This window comes from Crocodylus porosus, unplaced genomic scaffold (assembly GCF_001723895.1).
Source record: "Crocodylus porosus isolate Cpor-Errol unplaced genomic scaffold, CroPor_comp1, whole genome shotgun sequence".
Classification (NCBI taxonomy): Eukaryota; Metazoa; Chordata; order Crocodylia; family Crocodylidae; genus Crocodylus; species Crocodylus porosus.
Window position 1 is genome coordinate 80,276,187 of NW_017728948.1, and position 23,295 is coordinate 80,299,481.

The window sequence follows — 23,295 nt, forward strand, 5'->3', positions numbered from 1 at the left end:
CCATCTGTGTCATGCCTCTGATAGGCTGGCTACGGCTGGGACTGACTACTCTGGGGGGTTCGCAGGCAGGGTCTCGTGCCCTCCCACACCCTCTCCTGTGCGAACTCCGCGCTAACTCAAGCGCCTGTTTATGCAGCCTGATCACGTGGCTCCCTGGGGGGCTGGGCCAAGTAGGGGCCTGGGCGGGGGCTTGACCCGGCCTGGCTCCATGCAGCTGCTTCGGGGGAGCGGGGGCGCAGCGGGCTTTCACCCGCGCGTCTCTCACTGCTCAGGAGCCTAACTGATTTAACATACTATTTAGTGGCATTAGTGTAATGAAGGTGCTATCAGACAAGTCTGGAAAGCTGAGAGCTCTATGAAGACCCACGTGAAAGGTTCAATACTCAAAAAGTCACATGAAGTTCACAATACTCCAGGACTGAAGTTGCAAAGCTGTAGGATGTTTGCCTTAAACATATAATTTATAATCTCTGCTTCCCCCCTACCATATTTAATAGATTAAACTAATGATGGGTAGGACATAACACTCCATACTCAAACTAAATGAAAAGTATTAAGAATAGATAGAAATTAAGAAAAAGATAGAGCAGCAAAAGAAGCATAATGTGGAACTATCCGAGAATGAAGGTTTTAGATTAATCTATGAGTGCTAAGCCTCAACAGTTCCCCTCCACAAACTCTGTGGTTGGCTTACTCTTACAGATGTGTAAATTGAACAGGTTGAAAAATCTAATTACATGACTGATTTAGCTATGACTTGACCATTCAAGTTTAGCTTACATTATTTACAGTAATTCTTCATGTACCAATTGGTGTTTTGTAATCTTACAGAAGTAACTATAATGAGACTTCCAAAACACATTCTATTACTACTTTTTAAGTATGAGAAGTTTCTGAGATGAATGTGCATAGTATGTGGTGTGAAGATTGCCAGTTTGCATTTAACTAAATTTGAAACCCATTAGCAACGTATTATGGGACAAAAAACCTCTCTCTACATTGTTTCAAAAGATAAATAGTTCACAATAGTTGAAAAGGCTAAAACTATGTATGCAAAAGAAAGCATGTCAGTAGTTATCATCTATATTTACTGCTTGTGCTATAGATTTGGCGGACTTTCTAGTCATGTTTTTGTAGCCCTAGTTTAAGACATTCTGAGTTGATAGTATGTTACTAGCTATTAAAAAGAATGGAGAGAACAACTGATAATCAAATTTCCTGTTTCAAAGTATTTTCTAAAACAAACACAAATACATAGTGCAGAGGACACTAGTAGCCCAGTGAAGATGCTAGATAAATCCTGCAAGTACCTGTTTATTCATAGTCTTTCTTCTTTAATAGTGACATGCAGTGATCAAATACCACGTGAGCAACAGCTGACACATCCTATTTTGCATTGGGTAGCAAAGTGTTCACAGTGGGCACTATATAGCTGAGGTTCTCAGTGACTATCACTTTTTAAACCAGAAATATATTTATGTTATTTTTTTCTGGAAAGCTAGTAATTAATGTTATATATCAGAACAGTTGTTTTTGACCTTTTTAGACTCAAGGCACCTCAATAAAACTTTTCTGAATGTAGTGACAACTGTTTCAGAAACTAAATTTTATTCATTTTCTTATTACAGAAAAATGAGAAAGCAATTCTTCTGTTACAGATACCTCAGAATGACCACAACAGGTCAAGATATCTTGGACATTATGGATTCCTATCTGAATTCTATGAGTTTATCATAGAGACAGATAGTTAGCCATGTCAGTCTGAAATCATAGATTTCATAGATTTCCAGGGTCAGAAGGGACCTGGTAGATCATCGGGTCCAACCCCCTGCTCCACGCAGGAAAGAGTGCTGGGGTTAAGTAACCCCAGCCAGATGCCTGTCTAATCTCTTCTTGAACACCTCCAAGGTAGGGGAAAGCCCCACCTGCCTTGGAAGGCCATTCCATATTTTGGCAACCCTTACCATAAAGAATTTCTTCCTCATGTCTAATCTAAATCTATTCTCCTTCAGTTTGTGGCCATTATTTTTAGTAACCCCAAGGGGCGCCCTGGTAAACAGTATCCCCTATTCCCTGCTGACCGCCCTGATGAGTTTGTAGGCAGCCGCAAGATCGCCTGTCAGCCTTCTCTTGCGAAGGCTGAAGAGATTCAGGTCACTCAATCTGTCTTCATAGGGTCTTACCTGCAGGCCCTCAACCATATGAGTAGCCCTCGTCTGAACCCTCTCAAGGTTATCCACATCCCTCTTGAAGTGTGGTGCCCAAAACTGGACACAGTACTCCATCTACAACCTCACCAATGACACACAGAGGGGAATTACCACTTCCCTAGACCTGCTTGTGATGCACCTGCTGATGCAAGAAATCAGAAAGGCAGAGTAGGGCAGCATCTTAGATGCATCCTGGAGAATTATGCAATTATGTACCAGCACAATTTTGCGCACAAGACGCATGCCTGCACATAATTAATTAATTGTGCATAAATTTAACTGCAGTGGGCCCTGTGCCTCCACCCCTGTGGGGCTCCCAGCATTTCAGCTGGGAGTCCCATGATGTGAAGGCACAGAGCAAAGCTACTGGAAAGCTGGGTAAGTGAGGAGGGGAGTTACTGCCCGAACCAGCAGGCCAAATGGGTTCTATGCCTCTGTGTAGAGCTTCCAGCATTTCAGCGGGAAGTCACATGCAGGGGCAAACAGTAGCCCACCTGGCCTGATGGCAAGACCTCATGCCTCTATATGTGGCTTCCTGCTGGAGTGCTGGAAGCCCCACGTGGGGGGCCATCCCAGCCTGATGATGCATGGACCAGGTGCCATTACTTTTGTCTGCTTCGCGCCCAGACAAGAAATTGTCCGCAGATGGGGTTGTGTACAAATCTCAGAAACCATGGATTCTCATCTCACTACCTGGACTTGCAAGAACTACTTCACAGAGTGGCTAGGAGCTGGAACCAGCTTCCTAGGGAAGTGGTGCTGGCTCCTACCTTGGGGATCTTTAAGAATAGGCTTGATGACTACCTGGGTGGACTCATTTGAGTCCAGTCTTTTCTCCCGCCCAGGCGGGGGGGTCGGACTTGAAGATCTACAAGGTCCCTTCCGACCTTACTTCTATGATTCTATGACTTGCTTCCATAACTTCTATATCTGTCAGTAGGTTAAATGCCTTAAATGAACTGACTTAATCAATCCATCTTTGCCTCTCAGCAGCGCCCACTCCATTCTTTGTATTCAAATTCCTCTCTGCTTAGAACCCCTGCTTTTTGCATGTCCATTCACAGCATCTAACAGAGTAGACTGCTGCCTATGAAAGCTTATAGCACTCCAAATCAGTTAACCTCTATGGTGCTACCATGCCTTCTGCCTGACTATCTTGAGAATCATCTACAGCTGTTTGCACACCTAACAGTGCTAATAACTGCACAGAATCCTGTGGTATTCAATCTCCGTTGCTGAGACTCACTCTTAGAACAAGTGATCACTTACATATGCACAAAGATGGAAAAGTAACGGGAAAAGGGGTGGGGGGGACAAGAAAAGCAGTAGAAAACAATATGGGCTTTTAGGAAAATATTTTTCAAGTAGTGAAGCAAGCAGAAACCAACTTGAGAAAAAAGTTTTTATCTAAATTAAAATATGCACAGTAGAAACACAGACAATATAGAAGAACTCAGCTATCCTGCTGACTGAGTAAATGGTAACCAAGCTTTACCTGGGGGAGAGGGGTTGTTTTTCAAACAAGGTCAGTTACTTTGCAATATTTTGGTCATTGAAAACTGGAATTTAAGCCACACTCAAGAACATTTTGCCATTTTAGCAATTTTGACAAGGAAAGTTGTTTAAAAGCCAACTCTCATAACAAAAACCAGTGGGAATCCATCAAATGGAGTTATAAAGTGACTGAATCAGAAAGGTGATGGAATCCAGCTATCTCAAAAGAACACGAATTTTAAAACCTGCATCACAAAGCAGAAATAAAATACCACTCTGCAAGCACTTGATAAATTCCCTGACTTTTAAAAGAGCTATAGAACAGAGCTTTTTAAAATTAATACTAAAAAGAAAGAGAAGTCTAATGCAATTGGGTAAGCACTGCATTGCACTGCAGAAAATGCAGCCTTCGGAAATTCTAAGGTAGTATTTCCCAAACTTTTGATACGTGAGAAATGCTTTTTTCCTAGATTAAAACTGAGGGAAAACTTCATTATTATACCCCCAAAACTGTGTTTGCATGTGCAAAACTTATGCAGTGGTGCCCAATCACTTGGTCCCACCGACCAGATGACAGGTACCAGGTCTGATGGGGCCAATGCAGCTTGGGCCCTATCCTAGCATATGGGGCCAGCATGGCCAGGGCCTAATCCTGGCACGTAAGGTGCTTCTTACAGCACAGTCTCTGGGAATCATTGCTCTAACGTGCCATCCTGCCCTGACTTCTCCAAAAGTTCAATTATGTGACCGTGGGCAAGTCCCTTCACATCTATGACGCAGTTTCTTCATGAGCCATTTTTATAGCTGAATGAGATCAGAGATGAAAAAGTGTTCTATAGATCATTTTATTATTGAAATTCTTAAAAGGAAAAAAGCAAGCATAACATTAAGGAGTACATTTATTAAAATAAATGTTTTTTTCCAAGAATCAAACTAACAGGAAAGTTTATTGCTACAGTTTGTTAGATGGGACTTGAAAAATCCACCTACAAGTGGCACACACAAAACCTTCACTGGGAAATCAAGGAAACCAATTCAGAAGAAATGACTAATTTTAAAAGGCTTTGTTTCTAAAACTTATGGTGACTAAATATATTCCAGTGTAACGCTGCCTTTCTGAGATTTCTGTATACCTCTTATTGCTCCGAGTTTGGTTCCAAATTGCAGCACTTTGAAACTCAAAAACAGCATCCATCAGTTCTGCAGCTGAGACTGAGAACTTTGTAGACAGTTGTTAAAGCTAACAATTTCACACTGAGTCTGTCAGATGTCTCGGTTTAACACTGGAGAGATGAACCTGAAAAAGGAGTCTGAGGGAGAAATAAGGTCACAGAGACCCATATGTCAGAGGAGCTAGAACACCAAACAGTGGAATAAATTACATAAATCTGGGTCTTTGTAGATACATAACTGTGAATTGTATTCCTTTCCATGTTTTAGGCTGGGATCAACACAACAGGGATTATTAACAAGATGTTCATTTTACACAGATCTAGGTCATAAATTGGTTGCTAAATGGATGACATTAAACCTGTAAGTCTTTTGAACACTTATTACAACAGTGAAAAACTTGACTTCCTAAAAAAAAAAGGTTGAGAACTCTTAAGTCAGGAAAAGCCTGGACTGTACACTTCAGACAGAGAGGCAGTTCCACAACATATCCAGAAACTAGCAAACTTTTGATCCATTGCTGATGTTGAAGGTGAAAATACTACTGAACTCAGGCATTAAACTGTGGCAATTTTGGAATAACAGTAACTGAAAATGTAAAGGCAATGCAGACTTAGGGTGGCTAGAAAAATGTTGACAGGGAAGGGAATAGTCGAAAAGCACGGCACCAAATATTTGTTTTACGTTTGTATCTTAATGCAAATTTACTCAACCTAACTCATAAATCGAGTCCCAATGTGTAAATCCTTTAACTATTCAGAAAGAAGTATCATGGTTGATTCCCCATCTAAACTTCCTTTACACACTAATTCTCCACGCTATTTTTCCAAGTCAGAAAATTAAAAGAAAGTGTTAGCAAAGGATGATTAATCTACTAAAATACTTAATTTCTTTACAGGATAAACGTTTAAATAGCAATAGTAACAGTAACCATAAATAGTTGCATCATTCTAATAATTGTCTTACACTTATAATCACTAGATTATAATCCTTAGGTAAATAAAGGCTATATAACAGATTTTAAGGCAAAACTATTCAGCAAAGTAAAGAACTTGTATATGTAGTTATTTTGAAATGAGACACTAAAAAGATGGTTTAACATCATGATTAGGATAGTTGATAAAAATTGATCGTCATAAAAAAGCAAGAAATACAGCAGAGTATCATAAAACACACTTTATTAATTCACACATTTTATAATCCAGATGCACTCATTGCTGCCTCTTCATGGTACAGGCTGGCATTTTAAGGTCTTCCATTACTAAGAATACACACACACACACACACACGAACTCAAATTCCAAGCTGAGATTTTGTTCCCCATTTAACATGAGGGGAAAAGCCCCTCATCTTGGATTCAAGTATGTTGGGGACAGGGGGAGGATGGGCAGCTGCTGTGGTTCTGGCCCCAGGGTTGGGGCCTATGCCATAGCTGCTGTCTGCCCCTCTGCTGCCTCTGCTCTCTTGCAGACTGGGCCCACTGCCTCTTCCCTGCATCTCCCCCCACTATTTGCATCCTCTTGACTTCCCCCGGCCCCCTCCACCTTCACCCCCTCATGCTTACCCTTGCTTCAGCGCCAGCCCTGCTCCAGCCTGGGGAACAAAGCATACAGCCTCAGCCTGGACCAGCAGCAGTGGTGGCAACTCTGGCTGTGTGCAGAGATGTCATGTGGCCATGTGGCAGTGGGAGGGTGGGCAGGCAGCAGAGGACTGCCTCCCTACCATTTCCCCACCATCTACACCCCTATTCACCTACCCCCCTGCCACTGAAGCACTGCAGGAATGAATTTAAGACAACCCCCCAGTAATTAGATTCCATACATAGAAAAAGATTATAACTAATTACCTGATCCAAGGGTCATTTTGGATCAGATAAATACAGCCATTTGTTTTACAAATTATAAACTGTACATGAACTATTATCTATGATGCATTTTGTTTGTCCACTTGTTAGCAAAATTTAGTTGGTACATTTTTACTAGACTGTTAGTTTGCTGCTACATAACAGTATGTGATACTACCTATGAAAAATTAAAATTAATACTATTAAATACTGAATACATAAGCTAAAAACAAGGGGGCAGTTAAATAACCCAGAGACCCATGGAAGTTGCATGTTCTATATACAGAACCTCTTAATTGTTTTCAGCTTTTATAAAAATAATGATTCTACACTGCTAGGCAGAAAGTGTTTTCAATTAAACAAAAACAAGTGAATACAGAATTGTACCCTAAAACCATGCCCTCATATTTTAAGCCATTAGATTTTTTTCACATACTAATCAATAGATTAGTATGTGATCACTAGATTATAAATGTAGTCTGTAGAAAGACTACAGAATTTAATAGGATGGGCTTCAATGTAGATAAATGCAGGGTGCTGCACCTGGGGAGAAGGAATCCACAGCATACATACAAGCTGGGGAGCTCCCCGCTTGTGAGAACAGTGGCAGAAAGGGATCTTGGAGTCATTATGGACTCCAAGATGAACACGAGCCACCAATGCCAGACCGCAGCCATCAAAGCCAACCGCACCTTGTCGTGCATCCAAAGATGCATCTCAAGCTGGTCCAGAGAGGTGATACTCCCCCTCTATGTGACACTGGTCGGCCTCAATTTGAGTACTGCATCCAGAGCTGGGCACCGCACTTTAAGAAGGATATGGCCTGCCTTGAGGGAGTTCAGAAGAGGGCCACCCACTCGGCTGGAGGGCAACAGGGCAGGCCCTATGAGGAGAGGTTGAGGGACCTGAACCAGTTCAGCCTCAGCAAGCAGAGGCCAAGGGGAGATTTGGTGGCTGCCTACAAACTCATTAGGGTCCTCCAGCAGCACCTCAGGTGATGAGGAACAATGGCCAGAAGCTGCTGGAGAAAAGGTTTAGGTTAGAGATTAGGAGGCACTATTCCATTGTTACAGCAGCTAGGATCTGGAACCAACTTCCTAGGGAAGTGGTCCTTGCTCCTACCTCAGGTAAATTCAAAAAGAAGTTGGATGAACACCTGTCTGAGGTTGTGTGATCCCAGCGTGTGCTCCAACCAGTGGCAGGAGGTTAGACTAGGTGATCTATTCAAGTCCCTTCTGACCCCTAACTACTATGAAACTATGAAACTTATCCAGAACAGCGGTTCTCAACCTTTTTAGACTACAGGCACCTGCTGATGGACTTCAAGGCATCCCTCACTAGACTTGGAAAATGTCAGCTTAGTTTCCATTATTTTATTGTTTTACAGAAAAGCACAAGATCATTTTTTCTGCTGCAAAGAACTGAGAAAGATTGCAATGTGTCAGAATGTTTTTAATGCTATGGGTTCCTATTTGAAATCTTAGATTTATATTGTGAATTATGTACCACAATGGCATGATTAAGAATCACTTCCTTAGACATAAAACCTACAGCAATAAACTGGAGCTCACCAGCAGTCTCAAGTAGCTGTTTGCTATAGCTAATAAAAGCCGTATCTGATTCACAAGCCTTCATCTTTGCAAGGGTTACAGAAACTAAATCTTACAAACAATTTGGGTTCTACCATATAAAGTAACTGATTTTTTGGCTTAGATGAAGAATCTGTGTCTGTCTCTATGAACTGTATGTCTCTCTATGTACAGTGAAACTATATAAAAGTGGAACTAGAAAAAAAGAAAAGCTGCTTTGAACAAAAAAATCATTTTGAAAGTGTCAAAATGAAATGCTGACTTTCAGAAATGTGTTTTATTTTCAAAGCTGACTATTTAAGAGCTGAAGCAATATTATAAGTTGCAATGCCATTACATTTGCATTTTTCACAACAGTTTTCCCCCAAAAAAGTATACCCAAGGCCACAACACGCAATTCGCTTTGTATCCCTCTACAAATATATTTTGACCAAAAAAACAAAAACTCTGCCTCCCACTATGAACAACTTTCACTGAATGACCAAGAATTTCAGAACCTATGCAGATAACCTCAGCAGCAGTAAACCTAGAATACCATTCCTGTAAGCAACTGATCATGCAACTAATCCTAATCCAATTGTAACCAAATTACATGCCCAAGACAGCATAAATGAAAGCTGCACATACAATAATTCTGGTTTTTCTTTTTTAAATCTTTTGAGAACTTGACTTCATAAAACCTGCACAACCCCTTTTAAGGTATTTTTAGGAAGCTATTTTATTAGTTAAAATTTGCATTACATACCCACTTTAGATTTGACTCTTCCCAATAGCTTTCTCATATTTATTCTTCTCTCTCCCTTCTCTTCTAGTGCCACCATAAGTAGGACAGCCTCCTATTCCCACATCATGACTCATCAACCATACCAGAGTTCCTGTGTACAAGTGTTCATTTAGTTTTTCTTGGAGGAAAACATGCTGCCTCCAGAAGAAAGATCTTCCAAGTGTCAACACTTGGTTGCTCCCCTCCCAGTTGGGTCCAGGAAGGGAGTGGGTAGCAGCCACTGATATCTGCCTCTTCCCAAACCAAAGACTGCCCAGTTTGGACAACATGCTGAAGGCTTTGCCCTGCTGCTCCCTTCCCCTTGTGGGCCACCCGGGAGGCAAGCAAAGCAGCAGCTGCTGCTCCCTTCCTCTTTCCCAGACTAGGCAGTCTCCAGGGGACTATGGGTTCCAGTTTTGAACATGTCATGCAAGGAAAAGCTTCACACCACACAGTATGTTCAAAGTTGGCACCTGCACGCTACTGCTTTGCCCCACTGTGAAGGAATTGGATCCCCAGACTCTGGAGGAGGCTCCTGAGTCTGAGAAGCAGGCAGGCAACTTTGCCCTGCTACTCCGGTCCACTCAGACTGGGAGGAGTGATCAGCCACTGTTTCCTATGCCCTTCCCAGACCACTTCCCAGCCTGGGGAAGGTGCAGGAAGGGGGGACAGCTGCAGGATAAATGCCTATATTGCTCCCTCTCGTTGGACGGTTTTTCAAATATTTCTACTGCTAGGAATGAATGCCTGTTTGAGGCCGCAGAAAGGGGCAATAGAGATGAGCAGCAGTATAAGAGAAATTTTAGGAAAAGAAGAGAAGCTCTTTCATATTTAAAACTTCCCAGACATACAGCAAAAAAGTTTGAGAGAACTTCAGAGAGAAGAACGTAACTGGAAGAGCCATTACTACCTATTGTTCAGCTTGTACCTATGGTTCCTTGTGCTTGCTTAAATATGATATAAAAAGATGCCATAAAGCATCTTGATCTGCAAGACAGCTCTAAAACTGAAAGAATGTTTATTACTGTGAAAGAGCGAGTGCAGACGCGATGGGAAAAACCAGAGAGTGCCGCTTCCAGAGCCGTTACTGTATTAGTACAGAAGCTCTGAGAGCAGAGTGCAGCGGCAAGACACAAGGTTCAAAGGCAGAGAAGGAAGAGACAGGAGAGGAAAAAAGGAATGAGAGAGGATCCCCAGGGGATCAATAGCATCACTCATTGTGCCCTGTAACACGGGGAGAGAATGGGGCTGATCTACGGTGAGACAAACCCTTAGGGACACGTCATCCGCAGCTGGCATAGTAAGAAAAACAAAGAAAAGAAGAGATTTGAGTTGATCCTTTCTCCCTAAGTTAGAGACTGTGTTGGATTGTCCTTCAAGAGGATTTAAGAACATAAGCTATAGAGCAGGCAAAAGGGAGATTCAGATAGTATTAAAATAAAAGGATTGTATATCGAGGTTTGAAAAGATAAGATCATGCTCAAGGAAAAAAAAGGAATTGAAACAAAATAAAAGGAAGGAAAGATTCTAAGAGAAAGTCAGTTTACGAATACTCAGTTCATGTCATTCAGGTTAACAGAGGATAAGGTTGTTGTATAAGTAGAGTTACAAAGTTAATATTATAAGTAAGGTTAAAAAAGGATACAAGAAACAGCTTCTGTCTGAATGTAAAGGAAAGCTGTACGAAGTGATAAAAGACAAAAATAAAGACAAGTTAATGAGCTGCATAATCAGATTCTGACTGTATGTATAAACTTCAAGTTTGGGTGGATAAGCGAACCAGATACTTGATGCATATTGCTCGTGAACCCACTAAAAAGGGGGTAAAAACTAACTAACAAAGAATAACCCTCCCGACTAATAACATCCAAAATTAAAATCTATAATAATAAGATCAAAGACATGCAGGCAGGAAAGTTGGGGTACACGGACGGTTTGCAGGACAACCATATAGGTGGACAAGGGCATTCTAAGCTCAACCGCCACAATTACATATAGAATGTGAAAATACTTTTAACAGCATGCATCCAATGAGCTCTCTAAAGTATAATACAGACTGCAAGTGGTCATTTTTTGGCAGCTTAACTTGGCCATTTAGAAGGAACAAAATATATCTTAGGCACCTACCAAGTTTTACATCCATGTTGCAAACCATGAAGTTATCACAACTCTTACAAAAAAGTTAGAAAAAGATTTATGAGAACTGGTAGGAAATTCAAATATAAAGGCCACTATTGCATCTCTCATAATAAATATCAATTTAGTAAGACTATTCAAGTCTTAGATTATTGTACACAGCAAGTCACTGCAACATTTTCAACAAAAACAACTTTCTGGCCTCTTGAGAGAGCTGCCGATGAAAACAGTATCTTTTGCCAGAGTTACTGGCTTAAAATACATTGTTTAAAAATCACCCTAAAATGGGTCAGAAAGAGCACTGTGAAAACCACGTGACCACCAGGACTTAGAGGACAGGAAATGTATAGGACTACCAATTATCAATATGCAGCACTGAAAACCCACAAAAGGCGACATGAAGCCTTCAAATTGTGTTGGGCATTCATAGTTCACATGTGCCCAATTGCAAAAAAGGACTTTTTTAGCGTTATTTTATCCATTCCTTTTACAGACTGAGCCATGGGGGACTACACTGCAGTAACTCACTCTACCAAGACTAAAAAACTGGAGCAGATCCAATTAAGCAAGCAGACCACTTCACATGTAGGAAAATAGAGAACAGTGGGTACTTAACAAATCTGCAGATAAAATGGAGCATTGTCCACTCCCATACCCAAAGAGACTGGATTTTTAAAGCACTTAAGGGAGAAGAACTTAATGCTATTTGCTACTGCCTCTCTCTCCAAACAAGGGGAGATGCAACTAGCCTCAGAAGACAAATGATGCTACCTGAAGTCAGATGATAAGGAGGATGAATTACAGGTTTCTCAACAAAGAGACCTCTGCTAAGTGATTCCTTGAAGGCAAGAAAAAAATGCTCAAAACCACATTATATAAAGACATTTCCTTGCAGAGACATTTATTTAATAAACAGAAGAAAGCTTAATATGGAACTTGTAAGTAGCTCGTTGTAACAATTGGTTACAATGGTTAAATTGCTTCAAAAACACTTTTAAAGAGTAACCTCAGATATGCTTACATGGTTTAGTCCATGTCTGTTCTTGCTCCAAAAAGACCATCACAAACTGCACCTTCCTTCCATTTTAAGTGTTTGCCCAGCTCTAACCGGACAAGGACTGACTAGCACATTACCAATTGTTCTAAAATGCATAATGCAACTCACAAGGACCCATCGTTGTCATCCCATTCACTACCTGTGGACTTATTTGATGCTCTCCGTCGAATCTCTGTCACCATCAATCGTGACACTTGTGTAGTGAACTGCAGAAGGTCAGAGAATTTTTCTGTCATTGTACTTGGAGGAGCATTTCCAAATACCTAGAGACAAGAGAAAAGAGATTTTGTAACATGTTTCTTCACTGTACTTTTTTACTTGCTTGCAAATAGCTTTCACAATTAGGAAGAAAGCACATGCTTACACTGTTAGAGAGAGCAAAAGAGGAAATCCACAAAAGCTTTTATTTTACATTTCAGTTGTCTTAAATGACATGCCCATGAGACTCTTGTATGCTACATAAATTAATATTTCCACCAAATAACTGATTTACAGAAAAACATGACATAGTCTCATCTTTAAATCAGATGTGTCCAACTGGAAGCCCCTGAGGGATTAATGTGTCCCTCCCCCAGGGTCATTGTCTGGGTGCTACTCTCCACTTTGTTCTCTGAAGCTCCTGCGGATTCCCTGGGCTTCCCTTCCCTCTTCCACCTTCCACTGTCCACCCTCCCCCAAGGCTGAGGGAGCCCATAGCTGAAGAAGCTTGGAGTAAACCAGGGATTCCCAGAACTTGACCTCCACACAGTAGGAGAAGGCCTGCGCAGTGCACTGAAGTGCATCCATGAAGCATGAGGGAGAGGATGGTGCATCCGTGAGGGGGAAGATCTTGGCCTTGGGGTGACTCACTCAGCATGTCAGGGCCCACGTGGCAAGGCAATAGGGAGTGGTGGGAGGGAGGGAAGGGTGCAGTGTGCAATATATGTGCTCAGATTGTACATGGCCCATGCAGTGTGAAGCCTGCAACCTTCAGCCACTAAGTTGGACAGCCCTGCTTTAAACTGTATTGTGTTACAGAGAGGTAAACAAAATACGGTTGTTAAACAGGAACGCATCCTTCTTCCATTAGGTCCAACTGGCTTAGCACTTAAACAGGAGAAAAACCTATGACACAAAGATAGGAAGTAAAAGGACTTTTACACTTGCATACTGGGCAGTCAACTGTCTTTTGGCTAACCAGTGTGAAGAGATACTAGGCATTGGGCAGGAGGTGGCAGGCTCACAAGTACTCTGGGACTAGGTGGACGAAGCTTTCACTGCTCTCTCTGCTATGGTACCCATTTCAGCCTCTTGGACAAAGAATGAATGTGAGAGCTCAGAGACGAACCGCAACTCATAGGATCATTACCATAAGAAACCACCTCAAGTTTGATAGGTTCTTTTATTTCCTAAGCAAAAGACAGCTAGAGAGCACATCAATGAGCATTCTAGCAAGAGAAGCAAATTCTGAATCCAGAGTTTGATTCAGCCATAAAAACTAAATCCCACTACTCAGGTTTGTCTAGCGGTAGTCTCAAAAACTAGAAAAAAGTATTTTTTATTTGTTTCTAAATAGCCATGAAAAAAAGTACATGACTAGAAACAGGAAAAGAAAGGGGGGGAAAAAAAAAATCACATGACAAACACCACACAAGCACTGAAGGTGCTCTGTCTCTCTGCCAAGAATAATAAAAACTAAGGAATAATTTGGCAGCTCCACCTTTTATGCCCTCAAGTAACACAGCATGAGATCTTGTACAACAGAGTTTCCCAAACTTTCTTATAGCATACCTCCTTCCAGATTGATTTATCAGCAGCCCACATACTCCTACCAACATGCATTTTAACCCCTTAAATGCCAGTTATAATAAAAACTAAATCTGCCATTACACAAGGTGTCCCATATACCCCCTCCCCGCCCCAGAATTAAAAAAATAGAACTCTGTAACTAATGGCTTGTGGCTGATAACGTAGAAAATAACGTTCTGGTGAAGCAGGATTGTTTTGTTCATAGCCCCACTTGTGCAGTTTTACCGGTGTCCCTATTGATGACTTAACCATTGACTTTGCAAATCTTAGCTGTATGTGCATACTTATCTCATGTCAATAATTCTAAATAAAATTTGTACCATCTTCAATAGAAGTACCGGGGAAAAAATATGAGGCTATCATCTTTAGGGGAATCCCAATTATTGTCCATCTTATTACGTTAGGTCTCCTGATTTCCAAGGGCAAAAACCACTCCTAGTTCTATTGTGCTTTATGCTGCTTTTCTAATCTCCAAATTTGCAATTTTTTTTCTTTTGCTTGAAGAATTAAAGTGGGAAATGCTTGAGACACCCATCGGTAAACTTGTTAAACCCTCAATCGGATTTCACAGAAATATTATATGTATTTATACATTTTGCTACACATTGGAAGTAATGAGTAGCACATCATAGTAAGTACAAAATATTACGTAATTGGTAGTCAGTTTCTTCATGATTAAACAGAAGTAGTCTGATTACTAAAGAACATGTTTAAAAGTGGTGTTCAGATATAAGAAATTGTTACTAAGTATACAATAAACTACTTGAACAATAGGCACATTATTTTACTTCAACTAAAAATTAATAATCAATATTGAAAGAATCAAACATTTTCCTTTTGATTGCAATCTTGCAACAGACAGGAATATACATAAGTTTGTGTTTATAGGTCTTTTTCTAGCAATGGTTCCAATCAAATAGGTAACATCAAAATTTAATACATTTATCCAACAAGAGAGACACACAAGACACAAACTCTTTTTCACAAGTCAATGTTTTCTGAATGCCAGCATATCTTAATCTGCCAGTGTCTCATAAAATGATACAATCTAACTGCAGGTTAGAAGTCTTCTCTCAACTCATCTGGCTTTACTTCTAAGAATAACTGAATACTCTGAAGGCACAACATTAAAAGAAAAGCCAGTACATATAATGGGTTACAATTTTTATAACAAAATGCATTTAAAGCCATTCTGTTGTATTCTAGATAAAATGAAAGCATTAAATAATAGAATCATACGACAAGGGGGTCGGAAGGTACCTCAGAAGACCCACGGCTACACAAGCAGTAGACTGCACAGTTGTTACTGTACAGTCGTTTAGTACTTGCGCTTTAGCATTTCACGTAGACACGCCCATGGTCATCTAGTCCAGCCCCCTGCTCAAGGTAGTATCATCCTGGACTGAACCAATCCAATCAAGTATCTACCCAGTCTGCTCTTCAAAGTTTTCAAGGAGGCGAGATTCCACAACTTCTCTAGGTAGACTCTTCCAGTGCTTGACTGCCTTCATAGTCAGAAAGTTCTTCCTAATCTCCAACCTAAATTTCCTCTACTGAAGCTTGAGGCCCTTGTTCCTAGTTCTGTCCCCTACGGCCACAGAACAAAGCCCTTCCCCATCTTTTCTAAAAATCACCCTTTGAGTATTTCAAGACTGCTATCAAAACCCGCTTAGTTTTCTCTTATTCGTCAGACTAAATAACCCTAGTTCTTTCAACTTTTCCTCCTAAGTCTTTCTTCTCGGGCCCCTCATCATTTTTGTGCTTTGTGTTGGACCTCTTCCAATCTGTCCACATCCTTCTTAAAGTGTGGGGCCCAAAACTGGATGCAGTACTTCAAGTGATGCCTTATCAGTACTGTATAGAGCAAAAGAATCACTTCCCTTGATCTGTAAGTGAAGCTTCTGTTAATACAACCCAGTAGTGTCATGATGTGGCGTCCCCATGGACAGGAAAGTCCCTAGGGCTCCGTGACTGTGCCGACTCCACCCTACAGGCACCTTCTAATCTTGCCTGCCACATCTTGCTGGTAAACCTAATAAATAGGGAGGCCACTCACACCACAGCTCAGTCACGGTCCTGATGGACCCCGCCCCCAGCCAAACCCTGCAGGTTATTGGACCCCTTGATGGGCCCTGCTCTTGATAGGTGACTTATGGGACACCCCAAGCCTTATGGGCTAGATGCGTGGCTCCAAAACAGCTTTTTCCATGCCCAATGCCTCATGGATAGTATTTAGACGTTATCTCTTATGATGAGGCCTTGGTCTAGTTTGACATCTTGTTGTCACTGGACCCTTAGCCTCAGTAACTACACCCCGCACCGCTGGGGTCTCCACACTGTACTGTGCCCCAATGAGGCCTCCTCCTCCCCAGTAGCCTCAGCCGAGTCCCCCGGAGTACAAACAATCAAAATATGTTATATTATGTTATGTTGTATTATGTTATGCTATAACATAATACAAACAGTGCAGAGTGAGCTGTCTCTTTAAAAAAGGCAAACTGCTCCATGAGCATTAATTGCCTCACAGCCCAGAGTACCTGAAGAGCTCCAGGAGCCTCATTAGTCCTGTAAGCAGCATATCAGAAGGCTACAGCATCTCTGGGACATTCTTCTCTGCAGGAGTTCCTTCCTCTGGCAGCTGTGGGGGAACTAACAACTTCCAGTCCCAGCCTTGAAACTTATCTGTGCCCAAGGCCCTGCCTACTTCCGGTTAGGTGACTGGATGCAGGTGCAGGCTAAACTCCCTCAGTAGCTTGCTGCCACAACAACCTGCACCTGTGGGCGTCCTATCTGGCTCACAGGGCCCTCTCTCTAGGCAGTTTCTGCCCTTGAAAGAGCAGGCACACCTTAGTGCCCTGCGACAAGTATGCTGTTGGCCTTTTTTTTGGTAACAAACCCTGCACTCAGTCCCATCATCCAAAACATTAATGAAGACATTACAGCTACTCATTTAATATCTGATGACTAATTGGTGAGTATGATGATACAACCACTTCTGTATTCACAATTCCCTGCAGATGTGAGTAGGGCATAACAGCAAACTAGGAATCTGGACAGATGCAACTTTAGCCCCCCTCTTCAAGGTACACTGATGTCACAATTCACACATTAAGCATGACATAAATGACAAGGTTGCTACATAGGCACCCAATTTAAGGTTCCATAAAATGGCAAATGTGTTATTAAAATGTTCCACATATGACGTACAAAATGTTTATGCCAAATCTGTATGGCACCTTAAATTTAAACTTATGGCCAGGACTTTAAACCCCAAACCACACAGTTCTGACCAAGCTGCCAGGCATGGGGAAGCAGAAGCTCCCGGTATGGTTTTAAGTCCCCAGAGGGGTAAGCCCTTTGGTTCCTCCCTCCCTCCCCATCCCCCAGCATCAGGAGCCTCTGATTTCCCATACTCAGCAGCCCAGCCAAAGCTGCTGGCAGCAGGATTTTGACAATCAGCTGATTGTCTGCCCCTGCCCACACAGACTTAAAATTTAAACCAGCTTAGCTTCTTATATTTATACCAGTATAAGAGCAGACAAACATAACCCTTATATTGGAATACTTTTCAAAACATACATTTGTGCCCATATAATTGTTACATGCATCTATGGGTTGCTCTGCACTTGATCCATGCTGCTGTCAAGGCTCTCATCAACAAATAAATAAACAAAAGCTTCATCCACCCACTCCTGGTTTGCATGCAACAGACCCAGAAATACATCAGTAAAGATGCTCCAGGGGCATCCTTCACTGCTGGTCTTGAAACCTACTTCCCCCAGATCTCATGCATAGTAGCACGAGCTTGATGGGGAGGAAGAAGGGGAGAGAAAAGGAGGAGAACAGGGAAGGAACTTCCACTGCAGCACACCCTCACTATCATATTCCAGGTGTGGACCAGGTAAAACATGAGTGGGAGGGCAAACTTATTTTTCAGTAGCTGTCTATAATAGCATGGAGCTAGCGCAGACAAACCAAGTTACTGACACATCTGGAGCTCTTACAAGCTTCTAGTAAAAGGCAACTTCTACAGACCAGCTTTTGTAGCATTATTACTCACATGAGCCAAACAGGAAGGTTTAGGACAAACGATTGTAATGTATATTGGAATCCAGTTTAAAAGAAAGATACCACATAAAAGCAAGATCATTTCAATAGTCAGTCAGCAGGTTTCCTTTTCAAGTACAGAAAATCTGATCCTGCCAATGAAACTCAGAATAATTTAATTGGAGCAGTTTTTTTCCAGAAACAATTTCACCATCATTTGACCTGCTTTCAAATTTTTTAAAAGCTTTGCTTCATTACTGACAAATACAATGCAACTCATGAACAGTTAGTTGTTGCGAACTATGCTCCATACAGTCACAGAACTCTGAATGGAAGCTCTAGAATATTTTAGTAGAAGGACAAAATCCTTTGTGAAGTATGTAGTGGTTTTAGCTTTTATTACCATATGGCTGATCCTTTCAGACATCTTTGACTAAAGGGCAAAATAAAATGCATTTAAAAAACAGAAGCTGTCTATAACCCTATCCATTAGCTGACCAGGAAGAGAGACTTAAATGTCATAGTTTTTAGATGAACTCTGGTTTATCTATAACAAGAACTGAAGAGCCTCAGGTTTTGTGTTGCTCCTGATTCAGTTAATGATTATACTAACACCCGAAAGAAAGAGATGCATTTTATATAAAAGTTTTCAGTAGTAATGAAACAAACATCAACTGCAACAAGTTAACGAAGCAAAAGAGCAAGGGTTCTTTGACTTCAGTAACTGCAGAAAGAAATTTTGTAACATTTTATTTAGAAATATTTTGTTTTACTGGTATTACTGAGTAATGTTTTTCTTCATTCAAATATAAGAAACTTGAGAATTAATTTTAACAGAGGGTGCTTAACACAAAGAAGAATCACTGTACAGCTTCCTGGAAAGTAAGTCCTTTGGCACAGTCAGAAGTCACAAGTTTGTGTTCCCCACCCCCACTCCTCCTCACATAAGTTTTTGGTTTCTCTTTGAAAATTTCACTTGCCCAATTAGGTAAAATGCCAAAATTATAAACAAGGAGCTTCAGACCACAGGAAAAATAAATGCACAAAGGTGTTTCAGAAACTAACCAGCAATTTTAAAATAAAACCATTCTGTGAGCAACAGCCATTTACTGGACCACATCAGGAGTTTCCCATTTTGCCATAGACATACAGCATAGTCAGCCATTTTGCCACTGGTTTCTAAAAGTATGTGCCTCATTCACAAATAAGTGTTAACCTTTTAAGGAAAAGATCTCTAACACTTTTCCCTAAGTATCCCTTTCTTCATGTTTTATGTTTTACTATTCATTTTGCAATGCCTCTTTGACCCCAGGTGCCCCTCCCCCCTGACCCAGGAGGCACCAGGCGCTGAGGCAGGGGGAAAGGAGGGGCCCAACACTTGATCCTCGCGGGACCCGGAAGTGGACTGGAAGTATTTCTGGTCTACTTCCAAGCACACTGGGGAGCCCCCCATGCTTGTGTGGGATGCTCCATGAGCCCCAGCATCGCAGCATTCACAGCCACCTGCTTCCTAGAGGTATGTAGAAAAAACACTTAAAGCTGTGCTTATGTCTGAATTGCCAAATCTTTCTGCATTGATTCGGAGAGTTCCGTTTCAATTCAGACAGATTAAAAGGATCCTCTGATTTGACTCAGATTCGGAGATTCAGCCATCCAATCGAATTAGGTACCAAAGCTTCACACAGCCCAGTAGAAAATAATATGTTATATTGTTATGACTGTATCTACACCAGGCGAGTTGTACCACTTTAATTTTTCCTGCACAGTTGAGACAGAATTTTTCTGCATAAAGAAGTGGTAGACTTTCAGCTCTAGCCAACAGGTTACCCAGCTACACCCTGTAGAGAACAAGAGTCTGGCCTTTACTTTCTTATTTTGTAGTCTGTTTATCTGTTATTGCAAACCACTCTGAGCCTTCCTGGATAGATTTCATAGATTTCATAGACATTAGGGCTGGAAGGGACCTCGGGAGATCATCGAGCAGGATATACATCTAAACAACAAAAATAATTTGTGAAGGTTAGTGTGGACACTCCCCAAACAGTTGTTTGTCTTACAGCTTTCCCTACCATCAGTTTTACCACCACAATGCTCTTTAAGTAAGTGCATATAAAAGTGTTACTTCACAGTATTTAAGCTTGCAGTGTGAGGCTTTGATTGGTTTACGTCCTTTGCCCTACTCCAGCTGCCCCCATTTCCTTTCCAATTATAACACTAGGTCTTACTATTTAGGTAAAGTACAATAGTTAAAAGTATGGAACTATACCAGAAAACTTGTTAGAAGGAACTCATGCTAAAATGAAACCCAAAAGCTAGTGTCACAAAAAAAATGACATGAGTAACTCCTATAAATTGCTAGAATAGTTTTCTTTACAAAACGTACAAATCAAATAAAGGCATGATATAAAAGGTCTTATCCCACTTACTTGAGACAATCTACATAATTTATCTGTGGTTTCCTTGCTCATGACTCTCAAAATCTAATAATCATTCTAATAAATGATTATTGTGTTTTATCATGTACTCATTAGCATCACTTAGTACAAACAACATTTCTCAATCCAGCCTCTGAGTGGAGCAACCTGGATGTGCAGGTACTCCCTCCTATGAATAAAAGGCTCCATATCTCAAGCCGTCAATCTTAATTGGTAATTTACTGCACATTAAGAGAGAAATTCTAGTATAAGGGGCTCAGTCTGTCTGTGCGTCCGTCTGTCTGTAATGTTTTTGGGAAACTGCGCATGTGCTCCGAGAGGGCCAGCAGTGACTGGCTGCAGGGGCTCTACCTCCTCAGGCAGGGAGGTGAGAACCCTGCTGCTCCGCAGAAGGAAGTGAAGGCAGAGGCAGGTGGGTGAGCTGGAGGGAAGGAGGGAAGCCCTGCTGCTCTGCAGGAGTAGGTGGAGGCAGGCAGGAGGGAGAAAGCCGCCACCACCTCCTCCTCAGACGGGGGAAGCCCTGCTGCTCCATGGGAGGAGGCAGAGGGCCTGTTTACATGGCTGGCCCCAAAGGATGAGCAGGGAGCAGGAGGGGCCATGTAAATACTTCATCAAGGATGAGAGGGCTGTGTGGGCCCAAGTTTGAGTCATTTCCAGGGAAGTTTGTGGCAATGGTGAACACACCCTGGCCACCCAAGCAGTAGAGCTTCCCCATGACTCCCTGCTTGAGGGCAAAGGAGGGGGTCGCGATGGCCATGGCCACTCCCCGCCTGCTGCCCATCCCTGACACCCCCTGGAACACCTGGCAGGGAGGGGGAGATGGCAGGCAGAGAGGGAGGGAGGAAGGAAGGGCAATGGGAAGGGGGCCACGACAACAGCTGGCAGGGAGGGAGGAGGCAGCGGAGAAGGAAAAATGCACAGGCCTGGAGAAGGGTTAAGGTGGTGGCTGTTGTTGGGCTGGACAGCAGGGAGGGAGGGAAGCACGGAAGGAAGGACAGAAGGATGGACGGACTTTGATTTTTTAGCTACTTTATTCAGGGGGTTTGAGTACAAAAAGTTGGCCCCTCCAGGTCCAATATACAAAACAAAGACAAACAAATTACCATCAAACCAAAAGCACCATGTCATTACATTCATAACATCACACTGTGACAGACACCTTTGCAGTATTACATGCTGTGCCTACCATGCTGTCATGTGGTGGGGGACACCCAACCACACAGTCATACAGACCAAAGCCCCCTATAAACAAACTATTCCTACCCTGCTCTATCCAATCATATACATGACAAAACCTTCAAACTCCTTACACGAAGAAAAAAAACAAGAAGCAGCCTGGTAAGGGCCCAGGGTGCAGCATGAGCTTGGAGTTGCAGTCTGCCACTGAGCCCGTCTGGTCACCCAGACTGGTCATGACATCAGAGCACGTAGTGAATATGGCCGTCCTCCATATGGCACAGCGCACCCTCAAGGGCCCAGCATGCCTCAAAAGCAGGCATCGCCCTTTGAAGCATAGCATGCTCAAACTCCAGCACCCACACCAAGAGGCCAAAAAGCCATAGGGCATCGTCTGAGCCAGTCCCGGCTAGCCAGCTGGCTCTTGAGGATACCCATCTTGGCCTGACCCAGCAGGAAGTTGGCCAGCCAGACAGCACCCCATTTGAATGCCCAGTACGGGTAGGAGCACACATCAGTGTTCTCTGAAAGGCTCCTGCCCAGCACCCACAGCAGTGGCTTGAGGGCAACAAAGAGCAGCCACAGGTGGGGACAGTTGAGGAAGTCATGAAAGAGGTTCTCCTCAACGCCCCCAAAGTAGTTGGGGCAGGCTATCAAGGCAGCTGGGTCAAAGTGGGATGCAAATGTGCCAGTGGTTAGGATGCCATGCAGCAACCACCACTGCAGGTCACCAGTCTTCTTAGCAGTTGGCAGCTTAGACCATGTGTGCCAAGCCGGGTGGGCTAGTGGGGAATCTGGCGGCCCCAGGCACCACCACCATGGTGTACTGGATCAGCCCGCCAGCACCTGGGCATGGCAAATGTGAATCACCTAGGCCCACCCTCTGCAGGAACCAGCACACCATTGTTGCCAGGGTAGGAACTACTCACCACAAAGAAGTTACTAAAGGGCTTGCAGGCAGAAGGTGACCACCTTGCTTGCCAGGTTGACCAGGCTCTGGCCCCCTTAATGACAGGTAGGTAAAGGACAGTTCATGAAAGCCAGTGGCACCCATACCAGAAAAAATCTACCAGGAGGTGCTGGAGTCTCTCGAGTAGATCTGTTGGCAGGTCGAGTACAGTGCATCAGTGCTACGCGGTCGCCACCACCAGGTTGTTAGTGATGACGACACGTCCATGGTAGGAAAGGCTGGATAGGCACCAGCACCACCATTGCAAGTGGGCCTCCACCCCCTCATCAAGGCCATCTCAGTTGTGTGACATGAAGGTCAGCGGCCCCAGGAACACATCCAGGACCTTGAGGTCCTCACAGGTGAGGTCCCCTGACAAGTCTAGGGGGGTCACGCTGGTCCATGCACCAAGAAGGACAGTATCACTCATGGCCCAGTTGATACAAGCCAAGGAGGCACACTCATAGGCTTGCTGGCAGTTCATGAGGGCCCATGTCTTCCTGGGTGTTGAGGAAGATGGTCACGTCATCTGCATATACCGAAGGCCAGAGCGGAGGGCCAATGGACAGGCTCATGGCCAACAGCAAGGCCACACTGCTCAGGTGGTGCCGCAGTGTGTGCAGCAGCGGCTCAATGGC

General features: G+C 42.8%; 2 protein-coding genes across 6 annotated transcripts in view; both read right to left on the reverse strand.

The window, feature by feature from the left end:
• LOC109321881 (WD repeat and FYVE domain-containing protein 3) overlaps nucleotides 1-23,295 on the reverse strand; it is a 517,024-nt gene that overhangs the window by 132,600 nt on the left and 361,129 nt on the right. The window lies entirely within an intron of this gene.
• Nucleotides 12,050-23,295, reverse strand: part of LOC109321882 (WD repeat and FYVE domain-containing protein 3-like) — a 34,898-nt gene continuing 23,652 nt past the window's right edge. For 2 of the 4 annotated variants that reach the window (XM_019552642.1, XM_019552643.1), the window contains exon 4: nucleotides 12,069-12,525. In XM_019552642.1, coding sequence (XP_019408187.1) covers nucleotides 12,367-12,525 — 159 coding nt within the window. In that variant the 3' untranslated portion in view covers nucleotides 12,069-12,366. Of the gene's footprint in view, nucleotides 12,526-23,295 lie in introns of all 4 variants that reach the window. The other 2 variants (XR_002104189.1, XM_019552641.1) reach the window with 2 other exon arrangements.